We start from the raw sequence: 13,871 nt of genomic DNA on the forward strand, positions 1-13,871 counted from the left end.
TGAAGAGCGATTAATGAAACACACTGAGGAAATTTATTAAACTGGCCTTGCACTGATCTGCCTCGATCGCGCGTATCTGAATAGCTTAAGGTTCAACTGAAACGAAATATTCGAGCATTTTCTAAATTATTTGTAGACTACTTGCTAGGAACATACAAAGTAGAGCCAGAAAGCACTTTTCTGGTAATATAAGAAACAAAAGCAAAAAATTGCACGAATTGCCGGTGACTTTCATGATTTATTATCACTTGTAGTTGTTTGAAAGGTTTTAGAATTTGACGGTGCGTAGAATTGAAATAGCTTTTAAAACAACGCTTATCTCTACAAACCACGAGGTGTCCTCGCACTCAACCAACCAATTCCTCGGACCTGTGTCAGGGATGAAAATGAAAAGTTTGTTGACTCCTAATGTAAATTTACGTTATTTTCGAAAGAAAGACAAAGTGGGGAAAAGACCTGAATTTTATTGTTTACATTTGTAATGAATAAAGGAAGACAAGCGCTGACAATGTCGTCTTGTTCGCTGTCATAAATTAATAATCATCTTACAGAACTGCTTAATTTTCGAAATTTACCTCCATAGCGTAAGATCGCACCAAATACTTAATGACAGATTTATTTTGCCATCAGAGAGCAAAAAAAAATCACAAACTTTATGGCTAATCAATACCAATTATAAAAACTTTCCAATCTTGATATTTTAACTTTGAGTAAAAAAAAGTTTTTAGAATCGAATCGTAGTTTAAGTATTTCATCGCTGTTTTAACAAGAACTTAGTAGACATTTCCCCGCTCTGCTAAAAAAAATCGGTTGTAACTATCAGCATTTCATAGTGTACAATTAAACTTTGGCAGTTTCAGTGTTTATATCAATGCTCAGGCAAGAATTTATACCACAAAATTTTGCCGCCGTCTTCGACAAATCGACAGTAGCTGTCAGTATTCCACAGTGCTTTCCAAAAGGGGGTGCCATCATAGGCATAATACCGTCCAAGTATCGGCTTAATGGCTTCGGTGGCCTCCGCCATATGATAGTGAGGCATGTAAGAAAACAGGTGGTGAGCTACATGGCAGTCCGTGAGGTGATGGAACACATAGTTCAGGATTCCATAATCTCGGTCGATTGTGCACAGCGCCCCCTTAAGCCAAGTCCATTCCTCGTCGGCGTAGTGCGGTACTCTGACATCGGAGTGCTGCAGGTAGGTGACTATCACCAACCACATGTTAACATTCATAAGGGGTACCACGTACAGACACACCAACCACCCGAATGAGTAGACATGGGCGCTGAGATAGAACAGGATACTAATCCACACAAGCAAGGCCACATCGCTCACGATCACATCCCAGAAATCACCAGGAGAGAAAATGGGAGCGTAAGGGTTGAAATGATTCGGTCGCAGCCGATATTCCTTATAAGGTCTGCCACGAGCATGAAAAAACAAATATGCCGGCCAACCAATTGTTAGGTACTTAACAATGTGAAGAACCCTGAAGAAGATATTTGGAAATTCTAATTCGTTCTCCGACTTCAGAAAGCTTCTTGTGTTAGGGACGAATGCTTGGTCGCCGTCCATTCGATTGGTATTCCGGTGATGCTTTGCGTGCGATATACGCCATGAATGATACGGGACAAAAAGTGCAGTGTGTAGAATTAGCCCGACGATATCACAGATTCGCTTGCTGTTACAGAACGAGTAGTGACCGCATTCGTGCGCAATAATCCACACGCTGAATCCAACGCAACCCTGGCAAAGCCAATAAAGCGGCCAGAATACGGCGTGAACGTAAACCGGCAAAGATGCGTTAAACACCCAGAACGCTGCCGCATACAGCACGAAAACGCCGGTCAAATCGAGGAGTAAATATAAACTCGAAGTAAGGAGAGATCGCTCGAAGCAATGTGGCGGTACAGCATCTTTTAAATCTTTCAGCGTAAAAGGAGGATTTTCTGTCGGCATTCTTGCTCCATCGAGACACGTTTCGGATCCAGTGCTTTCCTTGGCCGTCGAATCATCCTTGGTTCGTCTTCTGGCCGAAGTTTCCATCTTGACGCCTGAAAGAATCGCAGTCAGCTTAGAATTGGATAAAAAAGAATTGCGCGTTTCAGACCACTCGGTTATTAATGAGCGTAAGTCAAAAAAAGGGTCGCAGTGTGATTGATTGTTGTGTATGTTTGTTTGTCACGCGTGGTATGTTTTTGCCGCGCGAACGAATGAATGCCGTGGAAAAGTTCAAACGAGAGTTAATAACCTAAATTATTTACCGTACACCTGTTTTGGAATTAATAAATAAATCAGCGTAAATGGCGGGTGGTTATTTCGTTTCAACCACAAAATAAAGCGCCAAAATCAGTCCTGTTTATGAAATTATCTGCTATGGTAATGGTTCGATTTGACCCAATCGCTTCAGTTTATCAAACTCTAAAGAGCTACACTTAATCGAACAATTGTCGAAAATTGAGCGACGCTTAGACTTCAATCGGCGCATTAATCGGTTTGTATTTAATAATTACTTACCAATTTTTCATCTAAGAAAAGGAATTTCTTTTCGGCATTGTGATGAACAATGCCGAAAACTGGCTTTCTCTTTGGCCGTTGCTAAGAGACGACTGTGACGTACTGGTTTCACCGCGCGCGGTTTTTTTGTTCAAAACAGTTTGGTGCTAGCAATTCATTTCGACCTTCGCTGAATATGCCAAATGGTGACAAAGTTTACGTCAACGTAAATTAATAACCTTTCTAAGCAATTAACTTTCCTTCGGCATTGTTTGTATTTAGGCACGCTACTAAATTATTGCTGATGTCCAGCGCTGCTTTGACTGCGGTTTCACGGCTTTTTTTCCCTGACAAATTATTTTTGTCAAGTTTCCAAATTTTCGACAGCGTTTATTGTGCTGCCAATTCGAAAATATCTTGAGTAATTAGTAGAAGCCCGATTTACCAAATTGCAAAACAATGCGCGAAGCAAATTATCGTCTAGAAGAGTTAACATATCTATAAAAAACAAAACAATTATATCAGAGAAGCATCACAGAAACATTCTAACCGTTTGTGCGACAGAAATTGCCAATTACTGCGCCAAATATTAACTGTACACACTGCTGACCCATAATATTCTAGGCTTAATTCGACGACAACGCACTTCAAGCGACCGCGGGCGTCTTGAAAACTATTTGGCTCTTCCCGCAAATTTCACGTGTTTGATAATCTTATATGTTTTTCTTTTTCGTTTCACTGCTATATATTTTATCCTGATTGTCATTAAAAATAATCAATAAGGATTGTCCAAATCTCTTTTGGTTATCAACAACGAGGAGATAGGGACATATACAGTTGTGAAAATTTTGTCGAGATTTTAAAAAACATCTTTCTATGAATCTGCCGCTTCGTTTAGTGATATTATCAGTTCTGATCCTTTTTCTCACAATATCTGTTCGTCAATTCTCTATTCTAGATTTTCTACACTTCCTTGATAAGTGAAGAATCTGGTATGCAGCTAAATAAAGTTGAAATCATCCGGCTGATAAGCATGTTCTTGCCAGGGTGCTGAAATGTGAGTCTTGATATTGTGGCGACGGGACGTTATAAATATCTCTCTTTTGGCCTAAAGGTTTGAACACCAGTTTTGTCTCAGTTCGTTACTTTTAAGTGTATCTGACTGTACCATCAATGCTGTCTTTTCTTTTACATTTTTATGTTTTTGTATTGTTTTGTTTTTTTTTTCAACATCTACGCAAACAAAAATTAAATTACTGTTATCCCATTTAAGGTTAAAACTGGGCGACCTCGTTTTAGCAGAGGTTTTGAGCTTATAACAAAAATTAATGTTCAAATTATTATAAAGTTAGCAGTAACAACCCTTCCCGACAAAAACGGTCATGGGAACCGAGTTGGCCGAATATTTAGTCAGCTGGGCTTCCAATCACAAGGTCAGGGTCACTGTATTGTGTTGCAAGGCAACTCTGACATAACCAGTCCCTTTCGCCGGGAACATAGGCACAGACGTTTTTGAGACGCGGACGGTAAGAGGAAGAACCGTGATAAGCTTTGTCTTACCTGCTACTCTCGTGTACAATCACTAGATGAGGAACTCAACTGTTAGCCGTAAAGACATCACCTATTGAGGCTCACGGCGAGTGGAATTGTTTGAAACGAGCACTATAAAGACGAAATTCCATACAGAGTTAAAGAAAAGAAAACATCCATAAATGCGTCTATGACATCCGAGAAAAGCTGTTCATATAACAAAGATATTAAGTAAACAACTTGGCAAACCAAATTTGAAAGATGAGTACCAACAATTCCCGACAATTTTTGTATAAGAAGCAAATGATTTACACTGAGTTTTTTTTTTTTTTTTTTAATTTAAAACTTTCTTCTAGGAAACATTTTCGCGTTTACTAGAAAATGCTTTTTGTCATTGCTTAATATCTATTTTTCTGCTCCATGATAACTGACATAGTAAATGTACAGACGGACTCAAGGGGAAAAGGATATACCGAATATGCAATTTCTAATTAAATTTCCTGTTAGTGCTAGGTAACATTCAAATAATGTCAATGTGTTTCTATGTATTAGGCTGTGCCTAAAATTTACGTGCACATAAATATATTTTTGTTTCCGTTGGTCATGGAGACGAAAATTTAAAGACGCGTTTTTGTGAGTTAGACAATACCTTTCACTTTTTTTTCTTGGATCTTGTGCGTCCTAAATCGCGCTTGGATCAAATTACTAGCTACGGGTACTATGTCATAGCAAGGATGGCCAACTATCATTGAAAAAAAGCTTTTGATTACAAATAGTTGAAAATGTGCCACGTATCTCAATAAAAAGTGCTTGATATTCATCCCACGCTCGTGACAAATGGAAAATTGTTTTTTTTAATACCTGCAGATGTTTTAAATAGTCTGCAGGTTTTTCCCACGTGCGTGGGAAGGTTTTAATGTTTTGTCCCACACCTGAAAGAAATTTTACCACTTTTTTTTCATAATCAGTATTCAGGCTTTGGGTGTTCTCAGTTTTGTTAGACTGTGGTAAACCACCAGTTTTTTTCTCTCCTTTATGGTAATGTTTTTTTTAAGATTTGATCGTTCCCCCAAGGTCAAGACCACGTGTCTGTTGTCTGTATTTTTCTTGAGGGTTTCAAGGGGTGGGGTATCTTGTAGAACTTCTTTCAACCTTCCAACCGATTGACGGTTAATACTGAGCTGTTTATTTGAAGGCTTACAGCAAAAATTCATCCTTTTTGACGGTTGAAGGTTAAATTTTGGGCCATTTGATGGCTGATTGTTGAAGCCACTACTCTTTTTTTTTCCTTTTATTTTCATTATCTGCGTCCTTAAAATTAACCCTCTGACACAACAGTAGGTATGTTTAATGTTTTGGCAATCAATAGCCATGAATATTTGTATTTCATTTTTTGTCTACTTTTGGGGGTACTGCAGAGCCTTTGACATGTGCACGTGTAGGCGAGACATTCAACAATGCCTCTGACAGAATCAGCTTCTACGTTTTCAATGCTTACTAGACTAGTTTTGTTGTGATATAAAAATAATCAATTACTGTCAGAAGGTTTTCGATTTTTACGTGGTCAACTCGACAATCGGTTTCGAGTAACGTGAAGCGCAGAACGATTTCAAACACCACAATTCGTTGCCCAATTTTGTTATATGTCAAAAACCGCCTTAAGAAGACTTGTGCCACACTAATTTTGAGTTAAGAATTGTCGTATGTAACTCGGCGAAGGAAACCGGTTCAAAATCGGTGCGTGTAGCATTATCCCTCGATTTCGTTCAGTATGAATTTATGGATGCTAATCATTCAAGATCTATAGAAGTGAAGAAGTTATGCCTACTAAGTTCTAGTCCGGCTCTAAAGGGTGCTGAACACCTGATAAAAGTTTTCATGACATTGAGAGGAAAAGAAATAAAATTCCCCCAGTTAAGATCGCACAGAAATTAGAAAAAGATGGATAAAAACACCTACCTTTTGCAGATTCTCTCCGATTAAGCTTTCGAGGTACTAGACAAATGTGATGTGTCATACAGAGCAGTATCCAAGGCTCCTTATAGCTCAATTCATATGCTAATTACCTGCCAAAGGCCCCACGCTCCTGTCCAACTAGAATTTACGTAAGCGATACAAAGTTGTTTGGTTTTTTTATTACTATGACTCAATAGACACTCAGATGATAGACAAATTCGGCTAACGCGCGCTCATTTGTCTCGTGACCTGGATTGAGTAAAACGACAAACACATGTGTTGGTAAGCTATGTAGCTTGACCGAAACAGAAGTAACCATGCTTCCCTATTGTTGCGCCGGAGGATGCTATAATAGTTCTTATCAAAAGGGTCTTTCATGGCATAAATTACCACTAGATCGGCCGACCTTATTGTCTGTCTGGATTACGAAAATGAGACGGGATCCTCGATATTTGAACGTCAACGAGCACACCGAGATATGCGGCGAACACTTTGTGATAGAGGACTACCTGAATCCTTATTCAGTGAAAAAACGACTCAAGGACGGTGCAGTTCCTTCGATTTTTGCGTGGAATAAAGATAAAAATCAGTCTGAGAAAAGACGCTCTGTTATAGAAGAGCTGGAGTCTATAAGAACTGAGGACGATAAAGTAACAGACACTGCATCTGAGGGAGAAGGCGACCCTGTCACAACTGAACAGCTCTGAAAAAGACATGGGTTTAGTTTCACGAAAAACACAAACATTTGAGGATGACATTAACATTTCGTCAGATGATCATTGGCGAATTCCTTGCTCACATAAATTTTCTGTAGCTCATTTACTTTCGAAATGCACGACGCCTAAGAAGGAGGAAAAGATGTTTACTCACTTTACTGGATTTAATTCTCATGGTGAGTTCATGAAAACGTTACAGAATTTATTGCCAAACCTAGATATAAAACTGTTGTTTTACTGGGTTAGTGAAGCAAGAAAAAATACTGTCATTGATACAGAAACAATGTTTGATGGTGGTTATAACGACCCAGATGATTTCAACGATGAAGAACAAAATGACATTAGTTTAACGCGTCCTGGAGTATACAAACTGCCTGTTGAGGATGAGTACCTTCTTTTGCTAATGAAACTTCGAATGGGTGTAAGCGTCGTTGATCTGGGAAAAAGATTTAATATTGCCGAGTACGGTTAATAATATATTTCTTACCTGGATAAACTACCTGTATGTCACCACAAAGAGATATTATTTTACAAAACGCACCTGCAGAATTCTTGGTGAAGTATCCAAATAACACTGTGATTATTGATGCAACTTGTTGTGTATCAGGGTTCGTCATGTACTACTATAGAGTAAAGCGTGCACAGACCAAGTGCTCTACACAACTTCTTTATTAGTTAATTACACACAATGATGTATGAGCATAATCACGTGACTGCGGTCAAGGGCGTGCTAACCAATAGAGTAAAGATTATGTAATAGCTAAGGTATTTATCCAAATAGGAACAAACACTACATTCCCCCACACTTATTTCAAAGGCTTGGTAATCAGTTACTCTAATCATTATGTATTAAATCCTAAACGCTGCGGTGCTTTACGCTGTTGAGTTGGATAGCGTGGTTGAGGTTGAGGTTGCGCTGTCGCGGCTGCGTGCGTATTTTCATCGTTGCTATTTTCGCTACTTTTAGTTTCATTTGGTTTTAGTGTGGCTTTTTCCGCGGTTTCCGCTTGCGGAGGGTTAGCAGTTGGATGTCAGTGGTATCGTTTGAATGTGTTGCACTAATTTCTGGTTTACTATCTTTGTTGCTGAAATGCTTTTGGTGCATTTGGTCAACATGGCGTTTCCAAAGTTGTTCTCCGACCAGAAGCTTATAGGAGACCGGACCGGTCTGCTCCGTAACGATGCCATCAAGCGACTTCGGCTCACCACGGAAGTTTTGCATCAGAACTTCTTCATCAAGGGTGAATTCTCTTCCTTTACTAATCTTATAGTGTCTGGCATTCTGATCCGTCTGCCTGTCAAATACTTTCCGACCGCGGCCACGACGCACTAAATCTAACCTCGTTCTTAATCAACGATTTAGGAACAACTCGGCTGGTGTTTCGCCTGTAGTATTATTTGGTGTCGTTCGTTAACTGAAAAGAAATTGCGCTAAACTTTGCATAATCGAATCGCTCCTCCCGCCTTAAAAAATTGCTTGAACGTTTGAACAAAACGCTCTGTTTGGCCATTGGATCGAGGGTGATACAGAGCAACAAGGGTGTGCTTGATTCCGTTTGCTTTCATAAATTTACAGAATTCTTCCGGAGTGAACTGTGAGCCATTATCAATCACGAGTTGTTGTGGAATGCCATACCGGGCAAATATATCGCGAAGCTTTGCGATTGTCGCTTCACTAGTGATGCTGGGCATTATCTCTACTTCAAACCATTTTGAGTAGCTATCGACGACAATTAGAAACATTTTACCCATAAATGGACCTGCAAAATCGATGTTCATTCTCTGCCACGGCATTTTTAGCCAATCCCACGGGTGTAAGGGTGCCGGTTGGGGCTTGTTACGTGACTTCTGACAGTTGTCGCATTTCCGTACGATTGTGGCTATATCCCTGTCAAGATTAGGCCACCAAACGTGAAGTCGCGCGAGTGACTTCATACGGACAATACCTGGGTGCCCAGTGTATAATTATTACTCGAATTCCTCACGATAAGAAACTATCTTCGACTGTAATTTCGTGACGTTTGCTAAAATACAGTGTGATTTCCGGTGTAATTTGCTTATCTGGCCAACCTGTCATCACGTACTGTAGTACTCTTGACAAAACCGGATCGGTGCGTGTCGATTTGCGAACTTGATCGACATTCATTGGCAAGGACTCGATTGCAATAAGGTGATGAGTCTGACCTCATCGACTTCTTCGTTTGCTTTGTCGCTGTGTATCGGTAAGCGGGATAAAAAATCGGCGTTCGCGTGTTTAGTTGTCGAACGATACTCGATATTGGTACGCGGCGAGCATATTGGTACGCGGCGAGCAGTAGTGCCCATCTTTGTGATCGTGCGGTTGCTAGATTTGGAATACCGCTCTTCGGTCCCAGCAATGTGGTTAACGGTTTGTGGTCCGTAACTAAAAGAAATTTTCTTCCGCTCAAGTATTGGTGAAATTTCTTCACTCCGAAAATAATACTGAGTGCTTCTTTTTCGATCTGCGCGTAATTACGCTCGCTTTTGGATAACGTACGCGAAGCATAGGCAATCGGTCGCTCTTCTCCGGACGATAATATGTGCGAGATTACTGCGCCGATGCCATATTGTGAAGCGTCTGTGTCGAGTTTTAACGGTAATTTCTCGTTAAAATGTGTTAAAATGGGCGCGCTGGACAATTTGTCTTTGAGTTGATTGAACGACTTCTGTTGATCTGTAGACCATTTCCATTCGACTCCGTCTTTCAGTAACTCGTTTAACAGATGGGTGATAGTCGAATAGTTACTGATGAATTTTGAATAATAATTGATAATTCCGAGGAATAACCCCAGCTGATGCTGATTTACGGGTGCGGGCGCCTTTCTTATGGCTTCGATTTCTTTCGGTCACATGTATTCCTTGCGCATCTATTCGATAACCTTGATATTCAACAGTTGGCTGCATGAATTTGCACTTGCTAAGTTTTAACCTCAAGCCAACGTCTTCCAACCTCGCCAAAACTTCATTCAGATAAACTAAATGCTCTTGATCATTTTTCTCCTATATTAAAGTATCGTCCACCCTACAAACGACCACTGGTATACCTAGAGTACTTGCTCAATTTTTGATTGAAAGATAGCTGACGCGGAGGATACTCCAAAAGGTAAAGGAGTGGGTCTATATAAACTCTTGTGAGTATTTATGGTCACATACTCCCTAGAATCCTCATCCAAAAGAATTTGTTGGTAAGCCCTGGATAAGTCTGGCTTACTGAATTTTTCTCCCTCACTTAATTCAACAAATAACTCTTCGGGATTTGGCAACGGGTGTTGGTCAATCTCCAAAACGGAATTGACGGTGACTTTATAATCCCCACAAACTCTTATTGAATTATCCGGTTTAACGACAGGAACTATCGGTGCCGCCCACTCTGAGTAGCGCACCTTTTCGATTACTCCGATATTTTCTAGGCGATCTACTTCTTGCTCGATGGCTCCTTTTAAAGCATATGGAACTTGGCGCGGTTTGAAAAACTTCGGTTTTGATTCGGGCTTGACTAATAGTGTAGCCTTAACGCCTTGCATAGTACCTAGCTCATCCTTGAATACTGATTGATGTCTAGATAGCATGCTATCTAACTCACAACTTATCTTCTTAATGGATCCCCAATTTAACTTAATGTTCTTTAGCCAGTTCCTTTCAAATAGGTTTGTTCCGCTTCTTTTTAGAATTTGGAGCGGTAACTTGGTGGTCTGATCTTAATATGTTACTTCCACCAGTGCTTGTCCGATGATTTCGAAAGCTTCTCCTGTGTAAGTCTTCAACTTGATTTGGGACTCCTCTAACGGAACTTTCGGGAACCGTCTTCTACATGCCTCCTCGGACATGATTGAAACTGACGCACCAGTGTCCAACTCCATCGAATGGCTTACACGATTCACCTTTACAGGAACCATGATGGATGGTTCAGGCTTTTCCTGGTGAAGGTGAAATAGTTTGAAGTTGTCGTTTGGCTCTTTTTGAAGGATGTCGTCCTCCACGTACAGAACTGGTTGTGTTCTCCCACCTTGATTCGAACGTGATCCATGGGCGTAACCACCTGAGGATGCGGGTGCTTTCTTCTTACAAACTTTGGCGATATGCCATTTTGACTTACAATTCCGACATAATTCTTATTTAAATCGGCATTTTTGAGGCATGTGGTCTTCGCCACAACGGAAACACGGTCTCTTTGGCTTTGTCGCTTTTAGCGGATGCGGTGATCTCACATGATGTATGCCACCATCTGCAGGCGAATTCCTGAAGTTTTTGGCCTGCTTATCAGCAACTTCCATTGCCAACGCCATTTCTACTGTTGTTTTCCATGTGAGACTTTCTGGCAAGTCTTTTCTGAATTTGTCTGCTTCTCAGGCCACGGACGAATCAGTCTCTAAGGGCTTCCTCTAGAAATGCGCCGTGTTCTGTACACTTCTTTAGGGCTGCACTGTACGCCGCCACACCTTCCCCCTCGAGCTGTTCGCGCTTGTGGAAGTTAAAACGTTACGCGATGACGATCGGCTTGGGCTCATAGTGATCTCGTAAAGTTGTGACCAAATATGTAAGCTTTACGCTAGATGGCTTCACCGGGGCTAGTAAATCTCTCAAGATGTTGTAGGTCTCGCTGCCTATTGAGCTCAGGAACGTGGCCCAAATCTTCTTTCTTCTTTTATTTGGTTCGCGATCACGTATTCATCGAAACGTTCGCAGTATGCGTTCCAGTCTTCTGAACTGGGGTTAAAGAACTCAATCGCTCCAAGAGTAGCCATCCTCGTCGCCAGTTGTCGTGTATTAGGGTTCGTCATGTACTACTATAGAGTAAAGTGCGCGAAGACAAAGTGCTCTACACAACTGCTTTATTAGAATACCATGAAGTTAATTACACACAATGATATATGAGCATAATCACGTGGCTGCGGTTAAGGGTGTGCTAGCCAATAGAATATAGATTATGTAATAGCTAAGGTATTTATCCAAATAGGAACAAACACTACACAACTGAACTGAAGATTGAAGTCCCAAGTGCACTTCAGAAGCACAGTGAAAGTTACAGTACATATAAATCTCACACAACATTAAACATTAAAGTGTCTTCTTGGTGTTGATCCTAAAGGGGGATCATCTTTTCATCTTCCCCCTTCCCATGTGAAATAGCTTGTACATTAGACAAATCCTTGGGGCAAAAAATACTCTTCAGCATTGACTCTTAATACCTCTGAATCCTTGAATTGACTTTTCCAAAATTTGATGCAGTAAGTCTGAACTGATGCTGTTTTAACCATTCAGCTGATTCACCTTGCAACATTGTTCTCTGTTCCAAAGAGTTAGATTCACTTTCATCTATGACTATGTGGCCAGTGAAGAAAGAAGTCAGGTCAGGCTGGTTTAAAATGTTCAGTTCAGTAAAATCAAAGGATGTCTTGTTGTCAATACCAACTGGGAGATCAATAAACTCAGAACACTGCACAGCAACATTGTCTGCAACAAAATTGCCCCTTGTGCGGTTAATAACAAACCTTGTATTGGGTCGACCATGGTCTTGTAACTGATATACCAAGCAAGCACTAAGCGGAATATTTCCAAATACTGTGTTAATTAGAAAGGATTCTTTTTATCACTTAATATATAAGGAAATGGAGGAGGGATTTCTTTCCGTTCAGAATATCGACCTGCTCCATCACATGGCACTTTGGAAGACCTTTTCTAGTGGCAAGGCTTCTTGCATCGTGCAGTTTAAATTTGACAGGATCTCTCTTTCTTTCTTCATCACGATCGGTTTCAGCACGGGCATAATGAGTCCACATCACAGGTAAAGGGCAGATGGAAGAAGCCCTGGGGATATACCACGATTGAGGACGACTAGCATAAGTAACGTCAATAGGGATATTTTAATGTCTAAGCATGAATAATCATTAAGTTGATATAACAATGCCGAAACATGATTGCAGTGTCTACCGCTTCCTCCTTTACAAGAGCAATGTGCTCTGGAAACTGCTGCCTTATCATTATGTTCCTTTAAAATTATTGCTAAATAATGCGGATCCTCACTCTTACGAAGCGATCGATAGCAACGTGCTTTCACATAAAAATCGCCGGATTCCTCGCACGTGTAAATATCATAAACAAACCCTTCTCGAAAAAACTTTTAGCTCTTTTCACCGGCATTTTTCCTTTCGTCCCTGTGCCAGCCAGTCTGAACAAGTCAAAATACGGATTTTAGGGAAATTTCTCAAGGTTTTTGACCAATTTCTGATCTCAATAAAGTAATAACACGAACAGCACTGCACATGACTTCGACAACAGAAGCGTACAGCCGCCATTTTGAACTGATGTAAACACCCTATTCAAGTCACGTGACTTTTTAGCCGAATGTGTCTATTATTGAAGAGATTAACGAAGCTCTCCTCAAGGTGCGCAAATGGTGTATTAGAAATAGATTCTCACTCAATCAAATTGGTAAACAAAAATGTGGAATTTGAAGTGCTCAGTAAGTTTATATTTTAAGTGCATGGACACATTTCGATTATTTTGTTTACAGAAGCGAAGTTCTTATTTTTCATGATAACATGAGGAATGCACTACGAACGCCCTGATCGGTCAAATACCGTAAAATTCCGGTTGTAAGCTCCTCAGCTTAAAGCCCACCTGGTTATAGGCCCATCTACTTGAAAACAAAAATATTCATCCGATTATAAGCTACCCCGGATATTAGCCCCCCTCTAGTTTTCCTTGTTTTCTTAATATTAAGTACTATTGCTGAACCCTGCACTACTTCGAGGGTCTCAATGGGGTTAACCGTTAGCCGTAAAACGGCCAAAATATTTAGCAGTTAGACGTAAAAATTGACAAATTTTAATCGTTAGTCGTAAAAAAAGTTGACCGTAAAAAATATATCTGGTGGAAACAATGGAAAGGTTTTAACCGTTAGCCGGAAATTGGCCAAAATTTTAACCGATAGCCGTAAAAGCCATCACCCCATTGAGACCCTCTACTTCAAACACAAAATTTGCAGTTGTGTACTGAAGACAAACTGGTTGCATTAAACGGGCGATTTCTTCTGACCAATTGGGTGGGTAGAACGATGCAGGAAGTGAGTCAGAACAAAGAAGCCATCGTAAGAAGCTTCAAGAAATGCGGAATTTCTTTGGATCTTAGTGGATCGGACAATAATGAAA

General features: G+C 40.4%; 1 protein-coding gene across 6 annotated transcripts; it reads right to left on the reverse strand.

Annotated features, from left to right (window-relative positions):
• Window positions 1–444: 444 nt before the first annotated feature.
• LOC113667909 (uncharacterized) lies at window positions 445–7,410 on the reverse strand. 6 transcript variants are annotated; one of them, XM_089199188.1, is made up of 3 exons: window positions 5,987–6,042; window positions 4,058–4,159; window positions 445–2,055 (listed from the first exon to the last, which is right to left on the reverse strand). In XM_089199188.1, exon 3 carries the CDS (start codon window positions 2,045–2,047, stop codon window positions 869–871), a length of 1,179 nt encoding a protein of 392 aa, XP_089055314.1. In that variant the 5' UTR covers window positions 2,048–2,055; window positions 4,058–4,159; window positions 5,987–6,042; the 3' UTR covers window positions 445–868. The 6 variants fall into 6 exon arrangements, with proteins under 6 accessions (XP_089055314.1, XP_089055312.1, XP_089055315.1 ...); XM_089199186.1 differs by lacking the exon at window positions 5,987–6,042 and adding an exon at window positions 4,677–4,833; XM_089199189.1 differs by lacking the exons at window positions 4,058–4,159; window positions 5,987–6,042 and adding an exon at window positions 7,241–7,410.
• Window positions 7,411–13,871: the final 6,461 nt, after the last annotated feature.

The sequence above is a fragment of the Pocillopora damicornis genome, chromosome 3 (assembly GCF_964200805.1).
Source record: "Pocillopora damicornis chromosome 3, jaPocDami1.2, whole genome shotgun sequence".
In the NCBI taxonomy this organism is placed as follows: domain Eukaryota; kingdom Metazoa; phylum Cnidaria; class Anthozoa; order Scleractinia; family Pocilloporidae; genus Pocillopora; species Pocillopora damicornis.

Excerpts from the sequence above, each read along its gene's own strand:
- LOC113667909 (XM_089199184.1), bottom strand. The coding sequence starts at position 4,848 with ATGAATATCAAGCACTTTTTATTGAGATACGTGGCACATTTTCAACTA. Across the intron at positions 2,056-4,676 it reads CCAAGAAAAAAAAGTGAAAG|GCGTCAAGATGGAAACTTCG; the intron begins GTATTGTCTAAC and ends CGATTCTTTCAG.